Below are 16,888 nucleotides of genomic sequence, written 5' to 3'. Positions count from 1 at the left end.
CCCCCCAAGAATGTTCAAACCCTTCCCCACCCAGCGCTGATCTCTGCAGGCTCCAGGAAGCTGGACTCGGGTTCCAAAGAGAAAGCTCAGTTCCCAGTACACCCTCTGAAATTCCCTCCGAAGTTGCAGAGTTGACAAAGCCCGCAGGCTAACCAACAGAAAGGCCGCAGAATGCCCAGCGCCTCGGAGCAAAATGCGCTGTGCCGTCATCTCCCTGCCGGCCTTTGCCCAGCCCTGCTCAGCGTGAGCAAAACGCCTCACGCATCGATTGACCAGAAGGTTTATCGAGCTGACCGTCCGTGATACGGGTGGGGGGCTGCAGCCAAAGACACGTGAGAAGGGATAGAAACTAGCTGTGTCAAGTGTTAGGCGAGACGTGTCCCGGATCCCTCCTTTCCCAAAAGCTCCCGGACGACCCGGAACAAGGAAGCCCTTTCTTTATGTGGTGCTGACCTCTAGAGGCATCCAATTAGAAAGCATCGCAAAGGATCAACTTCATCTCACTGCTGGCTTTCCCATCCCACGTGGCCGCCGTACTTCCCTGGCAAATGAAGTGCTACTTGAGGAAATGCCTACCTTTGCTTGGCTGCCTATTTACAGCGTGCCTAGACGTCTATAAACGTCGCTGCTTCCTCATCAAGAGGAAATTATGGTGGGTGGGAGGGATGGAAAGAATTTCCAAGCGTCCCGCCTGTGGTACCGAGAGGGAAAGGACAGGGCTAGCTATTTCAGGAGGTGGTTCCGGGGTGCCCAAAGTACAGATGGCCGGCCCTGCAGAGTGGGGTAAGAAGTGTTCGCGGTTACTGCAGTTCAGCTGGGCTCCGGGCGAAACCGGCTGCAAGACGTTCCCACACACAGCAAGTCCACCGGGGCCAGCCCCAGTCAGGGGCCGCATGCTGGGGGGCGGGATGTTGTTTGTTTAAACTTCGAGCCACATGGGTGTGCAGGAGCAGAAGGGACAAGGTGGCAATCCCACCCAGCCCAACTAACTGTGGAAACAAGGTTTATTTCCAAAGGAAACCAGACGATGACATCCCTAAGTGAAATATCCCAAAGCTTCCTATTTTGTTGTAGGAGTCCTAGGGACGATGGCTTCAGATGGAGAAGAGTTTTGCCAATACTGTAGCTGGAACCCTGGTACCGAACCCAGGTTTGGCTGCTTGTCACCAGAAAGCCAATATTCCAGAGCCAAGTGTCGGCATAAGGAAAGGTCACTTTACTTAGGAAGCCAGCAGCCAGGGGACATGGCTGGCTAATGTCCAAGGACCATCTGGAAGGTCCTACAGGGGCTTTCGAAGGAAAAAATAATAGTAAGGGAAGCGACGATTCATGTGTTGTTTGCAAAGTTTAAGCTAAGTTTCTGAGCTGGTCACGTGAGGATGGAGGAGGTGGGGGCGGGTTATTGGTGGCACCTTCCTCCTCCCTCTCTCCATGACCAGGTGTCTGCAAAGACTCAGCGAGGTTATTATTAACGGCCACTAGTTAGGCTCTAGGCTAATGTACTGGGAGGGAGGGGAAAGGTCGGGCTCTGCAGGGCTCACTGTGAGGGAGGTTAAAGTTTAAGACTGACTTTAGTCTAAAACAGACTCCAAGACTAAGGGCAGCATGGAATCACTTTGGTTCTCTTACGGCTTGGTGACACCGGTCACTTGGCCTGGTCCTGAGAGACAGCGCTGTCCTGTAACTGTTTCCCACCCGCTCTACCAATTCTGCCAGGCCAGATGGCCCACGTCCTCACAGGGCTAGGCCCTGTGGAACTCAGGGGTCTCCAGTTCTCACCTCACAGAGGAAGAAATAAAGCTGAGGGGATGGGTGGGGACTGCAGAAGGGACTGGTACAGGTCACAGGGTCAGGGACAGAATCAATGCTAGTTGACTTCAGAATGATTCACTGCAAAGTGGAAATGTGGGTCTTCTCTTTCTCCCTCTTTTTCTCTTTTCTTCTTTCCTTCTTTCTTTCCCTCTCTCTCTTTATGTTTTTTGCCTTAGGACAATGACCCACTAGAAAGACAGTGAGAAGGAAAGTGAGAAATCACCCCCCTGGTAGGGGTGACCACACCACAATCAGTTCTCCTCTCCCCTCCTAAGAGTTTGAGCATGCATGCACATTTGCCCAGCATGATTTTCAAGCCACCAGGTAGAGGACTTGAACCACAGTCAGCTATGTGGAAGTCTAAGGCCTAAACCACCATGCCACCTTCTGCCACCTGAAATGTGGGTATTTCTAGCATTAGTTCCTGCACTTGAAGGAGCCAATCTGCACTTTATGAAGTGTATCTGTGAAAGTGATCAAATACTGGTGACAGGGAACAGCAGATGGAGGAATGGTTATGTCACTGGACTCCCACACAGTCGACTACGATGTGACTCCCGGACTGTGACAAAAAATCTCATATTGGGCATGTGTGCGTGCATGCATGCCCATGATCTCGAGAATGGAGAAGGGACTGCACCATGGCCATCCCCCCTGCTTTCTCTGTCTCTCTGGTGAGCGCAAATGCCCTATAGCAAAAATCTCTCTAAAAAACAAATCAAATAAGCAAAAAGAATGAGAAGGGAGTTCTCCTGTAAGTAGGGCTTATGCACCACCCTGCTCCCGTCAGCCTCTTAGACTGGGGAGGTTTTGAATGCTTGTACACAACCCACCACTAAAGAACAATCTAAAAAATGAACCACGAATTATCTAAAACATATACACACAGGGGCCAGATGGTGGCACAGGGGTAAACCATGAGCTCTGCTAGGGAAGCCCACATAGGAAGGTTACCAGTTCAAGTCCAGAGACCTCCCTAATTATGTCCAGCACACGTCTGACCAAGATGCAAGACTGGCTGAAGCTGGGGTTGTTGGACTATGGTGCCATAGTTGGAGTGCTGTCTAGCTTGTCTGTCTCTCACGGAAGGAAGAGATAAACTTAAAAAATAAAATATAAGAGCCATCAGGTGTAGCAGTTAAGGCACTGAACTCCCAGATGGCCACCCATAGTTCAAGTCCTGGACTTGGCGGCTTGAGAATAAAACCACTCCAGGTACACATGCCCGTGCACCAAAATCCCAAGAGGAGAACGGAGGAAAAGAAACTGCAGTGTGCCATCCCCCTGGGGAGTGATTTGCTCACTTCACTTCTGTCTGTCTTTCTGGCAGGTACATGTGCCTCATGGCAGAAACCTAAAAATACATACACAAAATAAAATCTATTCACGAGCCTCTACACTGTGTCTGTTAAGCCCATCACAGATCTAATGTAACAATCTATGGAGACCCTTTCACTTGGAGGAAAAAATGTGCTCTTTATCAAATAATGGAACTTATCACCCACTCCGGGATGGACTACTTAAATGCCACTGTTCAGTGAACAGTAACTGGGAGGAAAGTGGGCAAATAAATGGTGGCGGATCATCACAGGATGACCACAGAATACAGATTTCTAATTGGGGCCACAGAGGGATCCTAACTCAGAAAAAGAATAGGTTCTCACATTTAAAACTCCATTTACTAGTTCAAAGGAGGAGTGGAAAATCACTACGTACGAGCTCTAGCATCCCAGGAGCTGCATGCCCAAAACGACATAAATGGTTAACCTCTGAATCTGTTGACAGTGTTTTACGAAACCATCCTCTCACCCCCAGCCGTCTCCTCATATCCCCCTGGCCCCCCCAGCAGATGGTCCTTGTCCCTCATGTATCAATAACATCAGGTGTCCTTTAAGACCAAACACTGTGGAGGGAGCGAAAAAGAGGCCAACAGCACCGGTCTGGAAGGCTCTTTAATAGCAAGCGTATGGTAATTACATGGTCGGATGAGATCCTCGCTCCTGGGGAGGGAGGAGGGAGCAGATGTGGACAGGGCTCGGTACTGGATTTACACTGTTTGAAGCATCTAACCACGGGCAACAATTTTTGGCAACCCATTTCACAGTTTTGTCATTTACAAGAGATTTCTTCGAAAGGAAATAGGAAGGCAAAGAAAGCACAACACCCTACAGGAAACATTTCTTGCCTTGAACAGACAAAACGAAACAACTGTTCCTTGCTTTTGCTTCTTGGGGAACGGCGGGATTTTGCTCTCATACCCAGATCGAGACCAGACGGCAGACGGTTCAGAGTGCCCGAGAGCTGAGGCGGTCCTCCTCCCTGCAAAGCTGCCGTTCCAGGGAGCGCCGCCCTGCGTCTTTACCTGCCAGGATGGCAGAAGGTACCTAGTGAAAAGTGAACCCTGGGAGACGAAAACAGAAGGGAAAACCAGGAAAAGACAGTTCACAGAGAACAGACTGTCAGCCTCCTCTCTGGTGCCAAACAACTTGAATACAGTTCTAAGTGAATGACACACTTGTTCTTCCTGTGGCCTGGCGCCCATTTTTACCATGCTATTGAGCCCTGCACGTGTCATAAATGGGGTTTTCTAATGTGAAGTGCTCATAGGTTTGCTGCTTTTGTAATCCAAATCTAAGAAAAAATGATAAAAGACCACCTCTTATTGAATCGTTTGCCCAATGAGGGGCTATAGCTATTTTACCGTGGACACCACAGGCTAAGTTCTAGAATTACTCTGTATAAAACATAAAGGACTTGAGCTTCTCCTGTCTTACCTGTTATCACAAAGCCAAGATAACTGGGTCTTTATGAAAGAGAATTATTATTTAATTCTAAAAAACGTTAGGGCTTCTTTGAAGACTAAGTAACCGGCAATGGCATGTCTTTGGAGTTAACACTTTACGAGGAAGAAGGGTCGGCAATCCACTCGAGTTTCATTGTGCTCTTTCTACAGCCCTGAAGCACAGTCACTGGGCCCTTCCCTCTGGCCCACGGGGCATTTCCAGCCTTGGCCTCCTCACAGGCACCAGTGACACCCAACTTTGGTTCACGTTCTGCCTGCCTGGCGACTGAAGGCCCTCTGCATCTGTTAGAACTCCGGAAGGATTGGCAGGTCACCGGCTGTCCCCTTAGCTTGGGAGCACCTTTCAAGTTACAGAGCCATTACCAGCACAAGGCCTTCCTTGCCTCTCAACCCTGTCACCCCCTCTGAGGAAAGCAGGCTACGGAAACAGTTTTCCTGTGACCCACGTGGTAACGCCCACTGGCTTTTGTGATTTCAACACTCAGAGGCTTACACTCCTACTCTCCCTCATTCACCTCCCCCCAGTGTAAGTCCTGCCTCTTCCTGTGTGCCTCATGGTGGGAAGTCAGATTTGTTCCTATCGCAACTTTCCCAACTTGTCAATTTTCACATGCAAAGCAGACCCCTAACATACAAGTTCCGACGATGCTCTGGATCGCCTGCCCCTAGTCCCTTGCTTTGTGCTCTTAGGAAACAGAAACGATATCGGGAGACAGTGTGCTACAGAGCGGTTTCTGCTTATGCGTGAAAGACGGTCACTTCTAGAGGAAAGAAATTCCCCTTCCACCAGAGAGCTAAGTCTGGCAGCAGGACACAGGGAGACCCCGACAGAGGACTTCCTGTTGTGTCCCAGGTGCTGCTGTGGGTGAGGGAGACAGGAGTGGACACCAGTGGAGCAAATCCACGGCGGTGACAGGCACTGCGTGGGGTGGCACCTCCCTCCCTGGCTCCGTGACTTTCTCCGATTCCCTGAAGCCTGCTTGATATGATCAGGCAGAGGAAAGGAACCAGGGAGCTGTAAGAAACGTGTCACCATGATGTGCTCACATCCAGGACCACAGTTGTGTGACGTTATCACAGGCGTGACTTCAGACTGCACAGCTAGCCCACAGTGATCAGCAAGCAGCCCGCCCTTCCCATTCTCACACACACGACATCCTTGCACCGTCATTCACTCTTACGTTAACTGTCACTTTCTGCTGAAGGACATGGCGAACAGTAAAAGTACTCATCTTTCAGTCTTGCAGCTGTTCTTCATGCAAATCTCTCCCCCCTCGATTAAGTTCAATTTGGAACCAATTCCAAAGCCTCAGTCTATCGGGCTCAAAAAAAAAAAAAAAAAGAGGCAAACAGCACCGGTCTGGAAGGCTAAGCCTCCCACAGGCAGGGCGACATGGTCGAGACGAGCACGTCCCTGGGGCCTTGCTCACAGGCCAACGTGTTCTAAAGGAACCCCAGGGCCAGCATCCCGCCAAGATCCCGAATGTCTTCCCATCTCATGTCCCTGTAAGTCTCCGTGACTGGTGCTCCTTCTACACCCTTGTCAAAGGCAGGCACAGCAGGACAGTGGTTAAAGCCACAAGGGCAAACACCCCTTGCGTCACAGACGGATTGACTTGTTAAAGTCACACAGTCCCTCAGGACTAAACCCAGGTGTCTCCTCGTTCCCAGGTCCAGGCTCCTCCCACATAGCTGCCTCCTGGAAAGGTGCTTGTATGTTTGAGGAAGGCTAGGAGCTGGTCTCTCTGTGGAACTGTGTGCACAAAACCACAGGCTGCCATACCTCACGGGCCACAGGCGACGTTTTTACAGTGTGAGCTGCAGGGCTGCACAGCTCTGATCAGCGAAGCCACAGTGCAGGCGTGGGTGTGTGGGTGTGTGGGTGTGTGGGTGTGTGGGGGTGTGTGCAAGCGCAGCCGCGCGGGAGAGTGTGAGTGAGAGGGAGAGCACGCGCTGGGAAGGACGAGCACATAATCACGGAAAAGGAAGTTTCGGAGGAAACAATCGACTTTGGGATTTTGCAGTGGAAAATAACGTTCAGCCATGTCGGCTCTTCCCTATCCCCGTGCAGACGAAGATGAGAGTCCTCATCAGCTCACTAAACAGCTAAGTCTCTCTCAGCTCAGTTTATATCAACAGAGAATATTAACATGATAATACCAAAATGCATTTGGTCAAAGTCTAAACACTTTTTTGATAAAATACACTTGAAATCAACATCCCATCGCTTCCGAACACGTACCAAGTTAGATCGTAAGCCCCTCTGTATAACATTCCAGTTTTCCTTCCCCTGGAGCCAGCTAGCTGAGCGTCTTCACATCAAATGTTGCAGAAGTCATTCTTGGGGGCCTAGGTGTCAACAGAAGTGGCAAACCTGGGCGACGTCTACAGAAGGGGTAGCTCACGATCACCTCTGCTCAGACTGAGCCCGTCAGCACCCGGGTGGCACTGCAAAGGGGACAAGCAGCTCCCCCCAGTGGATGGACAACCAGATTCTGTCTTGCTACTAGGCTACTCGGCAGGATTCATTTTACTCAAAATGAACTTTGACTACATTTTTCTGAAAAACAGAACAGAATAAAACTGTGGGCACTAAAGCACGGATGGAAATCACTGTATTGTCACCCAATGACTTAAAACTGCAGGACACTGTGTGACCACGAGTGGCCAAACTCCTCACGGCACCAATCGATTAAACAGAAAACGTTGAGACGATCAGGTTTACACCGACATGCCTGGAAGATATACAAGACTCCCATAAGTTCTGTGGCCTCTGCTGCTTTTGTAAAAAATTCAAAACTCTGACAACCTGACAGGCACGTGTGTGCACGTTTAAAACAATCCCACCCCGGATGCTAGGTTTAGTCGACCGTTGGAAAGGAGGCGTCCCACATCTGAAGGCATCAGAACCAGAGATGCGGAATTGTTTCAGATGATTCCACGGTAGCATTACGAAGGCTTCCCTGGTAAGTATTTGCTGGCTAACCGATTGCAGTGTCCTTCCAGTTATTACAGAAGTTGTTCCTGTGAGTTGTCTGAGTGTCTTGATCACTAAAATGTCCCCTTGAACCAAGCTAACAATGAGAAGATCCCTATTTATGTGTGTCGCTTGAAAAATTCACTGCAGTTAGGTCCCTCGAACACTGGATTACGATTTTTTAATAAACTACATAATGGGATCCTTTGCTTGACTTTTTCTTTCTTTTCAAGGAATAAAAGATTAAGAAAGTAAAGAAGGATTCCATCTTTTTTCTTTTTTTTTTTAACTTTTTCTCCTGGTTTATTTTCCTATTAAATTTCTTTATGGCTTCAAAGTTTAAGTGGCACTTGGATTCTGGATGTTTTCATGATTTAACAAGTTGCCATCTCATTATTAAGAGAAAAGGTAAATGTTTCAATTCCTATGTGGGACGTTTTATAAACATTTTAAAGAAATCAAGCATCGATGTCTTTCACCCCATTTACATTTTCCACTGTTAGACGTTAAAAGTAGCTTTGGAATTAGCATGTTTGAAACAACTGAACGAGTAACATTTACACCTAACCATGAACCAGTTGCTACATACTTAGGTAACTTAGTAATGGCAAAACACTTAAAGGCTTCTCGGCCTGTCTTACCCTCTTAATCCAAGTCTAAGTGATTATCCTTTTCTTGCATTTGCACTTGGGCAGTTTAATGACTAGATATTAAAACTCATGCTTTATAAGCAAAACCTTTCACTTACGGACACTTAAAAGGTACATAAAAAGTGCAGACTGCATTTCTTCTCTGCCATGCTCCCCTCGGTAAGGGCACCTGTGAGGACTCAAACATACCCTTAATACATTCACAGTTCTCTACATTCGAGTCAGCAAATGTTAATTCTCCAACATAAACTCAAGAGAGATCAGTCAGCCACAAAATGGACTCTAACTTCAAAATGGCAAAGGCTACCAAGACAACTCCAGAGAAACCCCACGGAAGCGGGAGTGAAATTCAGGTCACTTCTGAGCAAAGCTCATCACAGATATTTTGTGGTCATTCAAAAGGTATTTCATTAGAATTTGGGTACTGGGAGCCAGACGTCCTGTTTCGAAGTGCGAATGCAAACTGCTAGCCCAGGAGCGCAGGACCCCCCCAGGGTGCCCCGGGGCTCATTCTCCTTTTCCACTAGGCACCCCTGGAGGTTTACTGCTGGCTGACCCCCATCTGGGGGTGGTCCGCCTCTGGCTCCTCCTCTTCCACGTCTGCACTGTACTCTTCGAATGCATCGTCATCTGCATCCGGAAGCCCCAGTAACTACAGGGAGAGAAGAGAGAAGAGTTGTGAGCAGTGAGTGAGCCAGGGCAGGAGGACGACCAGAGACACACGATCCAAATCAAACAGCCCTGAGCAGGTTTCCACAAACTACCCCTACAGCCATCTATCAGATGAAAAGGTCCATCCTTCAGTGGGCCGGTGCCCAAGGGGCTATTTTACTGGGGAGCCTGGAGAGTCTCTATTAAGAATCGAGGCATGGACACCCCGTTGCACACACATCCAGGTATGCTATCAAACGCACCCACATCGGGGCTGCTGGCAGGATATGAGTGACAGTGCCGATGGGCCTGCGAGATGGCAAAAATCAACTCCCTGCTCTATTTTCTCCCCCCCAAACACATGGCACCATTGCTTATAAGACATTTTATAAGAAATGTGGAGACAAGTAAAACGTTCAACGGCAAAATGGTCAAATAAATTAGGAGGCATGAGTAACGTGAATCTCACATATCCACTCAAAATGGCATTTTAAAATCATTTCGTGATATAAAAAATAGGCATATGAATGTAAAAAGAGCATAAGATGACATTTGCACTACAATGCTGATATTCTTGGAATTTACACATATGTGCATTTAAAAAAGAATTCAATGAAATTTATCCAAAATCTAAGCGGTTTATTTAAAAATAAAGACTAGCATTACGGATAAATTTTGTCCTTTCTATTTTTTTTTAAGAGGTTTTTGCTATAGGGCGTGTGAACTTGCCATAATGAGATAAGACAGAGAGATAGAAAGCAAGAAATCACCCCCCAGGGGGGATGGCCACACTGCAATCCCTTCTCCTCCATTCTCCTCTCGGGATCTTGGGCACGCACGTACATGTGCCCGGCGTGAGTTTAAGCCACCGGGTCCGGGACTCAAACTGCAGTCGACTACATGGGAGTCCAGTGACAGCCATTATGCTAACTGCTGGTCCTCCTTTATATGTTTTTGTATATTCCAAATAGTCTATCATTATCAGGAAAACTGACGATAAATCTATTTTTTAAAGTACCACGTGCTATTTACTGGGCCTGGTCAACCGGAACAAGCTCTTGTGCGGGGAGAAAGCCACGGCCTGGGCTTGTCGGTGTGCACCAGGCTCCCACTTCACAGCTCCTTCATGAGACCTACAGTCTGTATGTGCCTGGGATTTTTAGCAGAGGAGCCCCAGGTTGGTCGCTTCCAGCTGTCTTCACTGAGTGGCCCCAATGCCCCAAACACTAACTGCAGGAAGACCAACCACTCTGCAGGTTCTGCATTGTCTTGCCGGGGTCCCAGCACCACCCTCCTCCAGCTCCCTCCCAGTGCTTAACTAGGGCAAAGGTAACCAGAGTCCACCCCATAGGGTGCCCACACCTGAAGTTCCCCAAATGCTATGCTCAGATCTCAGAGAACTCTGTGAGCACCCCGCTTTCCCCTCAGAGCTGCTGCTGGCTCAAGGGACACTGTCGGCTTGATGAGGAAGAGCAGGAGGAGCACATCTCAGCTTCTCCGGGTGGGGTGTCCCAACCTCCTGTGTGCTTGGGAGAACAAAGAAGCCTCTTCCTTACCACTGTCTCCTGGTTTCAGTGGATGGAACCAAACGTAAAGTTTGCCCCAGAGAAGAGAGAAGAGCTGGCCAGCCACAATGAACACAGATGTCTACTGTGTTGGGGGTCAATTTTTTCTCTTTTTTTGAGAGACTTTTGCTATAAAGCATGTGCGCTCATCAGAGAAAGACAGAGAGAAAGTGAAAAATCACGCCCCAGTGGGGTTGGGGATGGCGACACCACAACCCCTTCTCCTCCATTCTCCTTTCAGGATTTTAGGCATGCATGCACACATGCCCAGTATGAGTTTCAAGCTGCTGAGTCTGGGATTCAAACCACAGTTGGCTATATGGGAGTCCAGTGCCTTCACCACCATGCCACCTGCTGGCCCTGGGTGGGTCAATTTTTATTTGAAGGTTGCAATGACAGCAAGGTGGAAGTGTCAAAGTGGTATCTTTTAAGTAGCTGATACAACATAAATAGCATTAACACCAGGAACCACAAATACCAAAGAAGAGGCAGCAATTCCAGGCAGTGGAACTGTCATTTCTCTGCCGAGAAACCAATAAGGAGCAAATGGGTGTCCTCTCCCGTAACAGATCTGACTGGTCCCGGCTGAAGTCCTGGATTGAGGAGGATTCTGAGGCTCCGTAGGAAACATCCTAGTCAATTAGCAATGGCTGTCACAGATCAAGCAGGCACGACTAAGGCACGCATCACATATTTGCTATCCTGTCCTGGAGAGATGTGGCCTTGAGGATGACATGACTGTCTGTAATGTGCCGAGATGAGTCACACAGCCAGACCACAGGCAGCACTCCACACCTCCCCTCTCCAGCTTAGAGTGCCTTGCTGAAGGGGGTCTAGCAGGAAGAAAACCATCACCACAGCCTTCCCTTCCCTATTCTCTGCAGCTCTGCCCTGACCTGCACTGAGACTCCAAAGCACACAGTCACAGGTCCTGGAGTACCAGTCCCACGGGAAGCCCTTCTCTTTGATGGCAAGCACTCTGACAACTCTTTGCTGTTGTTGTTTTTTAAAATTTGACAGAGAGCATGTGCACCCACTAAAATAATAGAGGGGGAAAAAAGGAAAGCAAGAAAGCATTCCCAATAGGGCATGGTCACGCCATAATCCCTTCTTCTTTTTAAGATTTTTAAAAAATAATTATTTACTTTTATTTATTCATTCACTTATTTTAATTTGACCAGAGAGAGAGGGAAAGTGAGAAAGCAAGCCACTAGGTCTGGGACTCAAACCATGGTCAGCCATGTGGGAGTGTCCAGCACCTTAACCACCACGCCACCTGCTGGTCCCTGATCCCTTCTTATCCATTTCTCCCTCTGTTTGGGATTTTGGGCATATAAGCACATGTACACCAGATCCAAGACTTGAACTGTGCACTTAACCATGTGGGATCCATCACCTTAACCACCATAACACTGGCTGGTCCTTGATTGCTCTTTTAAGAGCTGCTCACTCCCTGCCCTTGCAGAGGGGGAAAGAGCAGCAGTTCACAGTGGTTTTCTGGATTCTAAAGGCACCTGAGTGCAGGGTCTCTGGGACTAGAGCCTGGAAGTCAGGGTTCTAGTTAAGCAGGAACTTCTGTCAAGCCACTGCCTTTGCTGAGCCTCAGCATCCTCCTCTGTGAAGGGAGGACCACGACACCTGCTCTGCCTTGCACAGTAACCATGGAGGTTACATGCGATGGCGAAGGTGCCCACAGCCTGCACACCTCCAAGCCTTCTGCACCAGTCTAGCTATGCTGTCCCGCTTCTCCTGTTTATAACACAGTCCGCTCAGTTACTCAGGGCAGGTCCTGCTACCTCTGTACTCCCTGCAGCCCCTGCCCCTCCCTCTCTCTCCTGCTTCTGGAAATTAGGACTGCAGAAAGTAAGGAGAGGTGAAACTCAAGATCATCAGCCTTCTTATTTGATTCTCAGGCTTGCATTCAGTGTTCCATGGAATCAAACTCACCATACTTCACACTTAATAATAATGGCTAATCTTTATTTTTAATTTATTTTTATTTATTTATTTGTTTGTTTGTTTGTTTATTTATTTATTTATTTTGCCAAAGAGCGTGCATGTGCTGGAAAGAGACAGAGAGAGAAAGTGAGAAATCACTGTCCAGGAGGGATGGCCATGCCCCAATACTCTCCTTCATTCTCCTCTCAGGACTTTGGGCTCACACGCACATGAGCCCAGTGTGATGTCCAAGCTGCTGGGTCCAGGACTCAAACTGCAGTTGGCCATGTGGAAATCCAGTCCTTCACCACCACAAAACCTGCTGGCCTGAATAACAACTAATCTTAACAACTGGCTATCCGCTAGGCACTGTTTTGTTTGTTTGTTTTGCTATAGGGCACATACACTTATTACAGAGAGAGGGGGAAAAAAGAGGAAAAGAGGGAGAAAACAGCCCTCAGGGGATGGCTACACTGCAACTCCTCCTCCATTCTTCTCTCGGGGTTTTGGGCATGGATACACACATGCCCTGTGTGTCTTCCAAGCCACCAGGTCCAGGACTCGAAATGCACAGCTGGTCATATGGGATCCAGTTACCTTCACCCCACGCCACTGGCTGGCCCGCGAGGCACTGTCTCAAGCAGTTTATATATAGCAATTCCTTTGGCCTTTGTGCTCGCCCTATGAGGTAGGTTTATTATCTCCCTTCTACAGATAAAACCTAGAGAGGTTGAATAACTTGCCCGGAGTTACCCACTTGGTGGCAGAGCCAGGATTCACACTCACTCAAGGGATCTGACTGCAGATTCCACACCCCTAACCAGCACAACTGTCTATGTTCTATTAGCGGGAGGTGTCAATGTTTTCTCCTGGGGAATATACATTTAAAAAATACAATATGCAGTGCTCATCTATTTTTTCTTTTTAAAGTTTATTTACTCCTTCCATGAGTAAGAGAGACAGAGAGTGGGAGACAGAGACAGCACCCCCAATAGGGCTTATATGCTGCCAGTCCCAGTCACTCCAGGATCATGGGCACGAGTGTGCCCTGAGCATGACGGAGGCCTCTGGCCACAAACCCAGAACAGTCCTGCGTGGGCCAGCCCCACAGAGCACTGTGCTGACCATTGTGTGCTGACCACTGTGCTGACCACTGTACCATCGTTGGGCCTCTGCAGTGCGGAGTTCCACGTTCACGAATCCATACCAGTTGGACTCGCCCAGAGGAAGCTCCCGAAATAGAATTTGCCTGGAATTCCAAGGAATATCACACTGACATGTCATAATCTGGCATTCCCACATCTATCCCCACCCCCATCTATGACGGAGTCTGACGCTAACTTCAACCCGATGGGGGTGGGGGGCTCACTAGGTTAACCTCTGACTAAAAGACCGGAAGGGGATGCCAGTGCTCTGGAGAGCAGCCAATCGGCGAGGCTCTGGCTCCGGGAGGCTGCAGGGGCGCATGGAAGCAGTATTTCTCATGCTGCTCTGTAGAGTGATTCACCCCGAAATCTACCTAAAATGCAGATTCTGACTCAGTGGGTCTCAGGTGGAACCTGATTGTGCATTTCTTTTTTTTTTTTTTTTTTTTTTTGGGGGTTTTTTTTTTACGGGGCCCCTTTCCTTGCTACAGGGCACGTTCACTTGCCAGAAAGACAGAGAGAGAAAGAGAGACAAAAAGTGAGAAATCACACTCCCCCCAAGGGGGATGGCCATGCCGCAATCCCTTCTCCTCCATTCTCCTCGCAGGATCTTGGGCACAGACGCACACGTGCACCCAGCATGAGTTTAAGCCACCGGGTCCGGGACTCAAACTGCAGTCAACTACATGGGAGTCCAGTGACATAGCCATTATACCAACTGCTGGCCCCTGATTCTGCATTTCTAACAAGGCCCTAGGTGAGGACATACTGCCAATCCAGAAGCGACACACTGAGTAGCGAGACTCTTAAAACATCTGGGAAATTTGACTCTATTTAAATCTTTATTTAAAAGATAATTTACTTATCAAGAAAAACGATTCCCCAGACCTCTTGGGCGCAACATCTTTCATGGAATCACGATTTCTGTAAACTCTGGGCTCAGGGCTGCAAACGGAGAGAGGTGCAAGCCCTGGGGGAATGCTGCTGCTCAGGAACAGGGCACTGCAGCTGCCCGGCCCGATGGCCACGCGCCTGACGTTCCGTCGGAACAGAAGCCTCGGAAGTTGCTGTGCTCCCGCCGCCAGCGTCCTTCCTGGCTGACGGAGAAATGGCTGGTCAACACCATTTACCTTGAGGACACGTGCTGGAGGTACCGAGAAACCCGGGGGGATTCTGGCCAGGAGGGAAGAAAGAGGTGGCGAGAGGGATGCAGGACTGAAATGGCAAGAGCGGCCTCTTACTTTAGGGGCCATGCTATATGACCTAAACGTGACAAGGGTTTGAATGTCCATAATACGAGCGAAGGACGAAAGCAGGCTTACGGATGCTGTCGCCGTTCACTATTATTCAAACACGCGGGTCACAGTCTTTTCCCGTCGGACTTCAGGATCCGCAGGTGTCTTCCCACGGGTGGACCTTTTCTCTTCTCCGGCTCCTCCTGGACAGACTGCCAGGGGACAAACAAGACCTCGACACTTTCTGAGCCATGAAGACTTTTCCTGTGGGGCTCAGTCCTCAGCTCTCCAGCCAGGACTAGCAAACTGAAAATATCAGTCTTGTTCGAATTAATTTTTCTGGCAGAAACACCTCTGCTTCCGGGAGAGAAAACGTGGCCTCACCCAGCAATCCCAGGGAGAAAACCAGGTCATGCAGCGTGAGAAGCCAGGGCAACCGGGTAGGGGTGAACTCCAGGCTGGGCCGGCAAAGCAATGACAGAAACTGCCAGAATCCGGGGACCAGCAGTTAGCGTAATGGCTATGTCGCTGGACTCCCATGTAGTCGACCGTGGTTCGCATCCCGGACCCGGTGGCTTAAAACTCACACCGGGTGCCGTGTGTGTGCATGCCCAAGATCCCGAGAGGAGAATGGAGGAGAAGGGACTGTGGCGTGGCCATGCCCCCTGGGGGGTGATTTCTCGCTTTCTGTCTCTCTGTCTCTCTCTGTCTGTCTGGTGAGTGCATGCACCCTATAGCAAAAACCTCTCCAAAAAAGATTAAAAAAAAAAAAAAAGAAAGAAAAGAAACTGCCAGAAACCGGAAGAGTGAGAGAGGCCTCACGACCCCCATGTCCACGGTGCCATGAGAGGAAGGCCGGCACGGAGTCCCTGCTAGCTCATAAACTGTGAGAGTCTGGAAGGGCAGAGGTGGGTCCCAGCTCTGCAGCTGAATGGGAGAGAGCAGGCCCTCTTCTCCTGTAAACTGTTTTCTAACCAGCAGTTCAGCCTGTCAGTTGTCATCGATTTTAAAAAAATGAAAACACTGAGAAAAACTTAGTGGCGCAACAGCCATTATTGAGATCCATGCCTGTTGTTTATTATCTAGCGCAATCATGTGATGATCAGCACCTGTCAACTGAGGGGCCCTTAAGAAAAACACAGGGCTCCCACGGTTATCCAACTCACGTTTACCAAAGCGACTCACGGTGTATCCGAAGCCATTACTGGTGGCAGCGCCTGCCACGGGGGCCATTAACAGCCTCCCTGGTGCTGTCACTTGACCCGTGTTCCATCTGGATATGATGTACCAGTGGCAAGAAAAATAACTAGGTCGAAATCACACCGGAGCGATCATCATTAGCGAGGCAGGAGGCCACAGAAGTGGAGCGGAATGTGGGTCGCTCTCGGAGGAGGATGTCCAGCTGTGCCCAGAGTCACTGACTCATCCGACAATCACTTCCTGTCACCAGTGAGGAGCCAGAAATGGAGACTGACCTCAGCGTGGTGGCTGGACTTTGACAGTCCTTGTATTCTCAGCCTGACTGCAAAGCTCCCTAGGAATCCACGAGATGGCAAAGCTGGTATTGTCTCCACTGTAAAGACGGGGACGCTGAAGGTGAGCACTCCGCTAGAGGCCACACAGCATGGGGGCCAGACAGAGCAGGGCTGACACTTCCCCTGCCTGGGATACGGCTAAGCATCTGAGTTGAGGCAGCCAAGGTGGGCCCTTCCTGAACTCTGTTCAGCCAGACCTGCTCTGAGCGCATCGAGGTCCTGCCGTTTCTGCAAGTCCCACCCCCGACACAGTCGCTGCCTGGTACTCTGCTCAACGAGCTGGCTCCTCCCAGGACTCTAGTACACTGCTAAGAGTACAGCATCTTTAAAAAGCACAATGTGGGACCAGCAGTTTGTGTAATGACTATGTTGCTAGACTCCCATGTAGTCAGCTGCGGTTCGAGTCCCGGACCCGGTGGCTTAAACTCATGCTGGGCGCACGTGTGTGCATGCCCAAGATCCCGAGAGAAGAATGGAGAAAAAGGGACTGCGGCATGGCCATCCCCCCTGGGGAGTGATTTCTTGCTTTCTGTCTCTTTGTCTTTCTGGCGAGTGCACGTGCCCTATAGCAAAGTTT

At 49.3% G+C, this 16,888-nt stretch overlaps 1 protein-coding gene across 1 annotated transcript in view; it reads right to left on the bottom strand.

The window, feature by feature from the left end:
* Positions 1-3,746: 3,746 nt before the first annotated feature.
* The window catches only part of MTURN (maturin, neural progenitor differentiation regulator homolog), a gene marked incomplete in the record, with an annotated part of 35,214 nt that continues 22,072 nt past the window's right edge, over positions 3,747-16,888 (bottom strand). The window contains 1 exon segment of the mRNA XM_014586930.1: positions 3,747-8,894. Within this exon segment, the coding sequence (XP_014442416.1) occupies positions 8,784-8,894 (111 nt within the window).

This window comes from Tupaia chinensis, unplaced genomic scaffold (genome assembly GCF_000334495.1).
Source record: "Tupaia chinensis unplaced genomic scaffold, TupChi_1.0 Scaffold000170_1, whole genome shotgun sequence".
NCBI lineage: Eukaryota > Metazoa > Chordata > Mammalia > Scandentia > Tupaiidae > Tupaia > Tupaia belangeri.
This window is presented reverse-complemented; position numbering and strand designations above follow the sequence as displayed.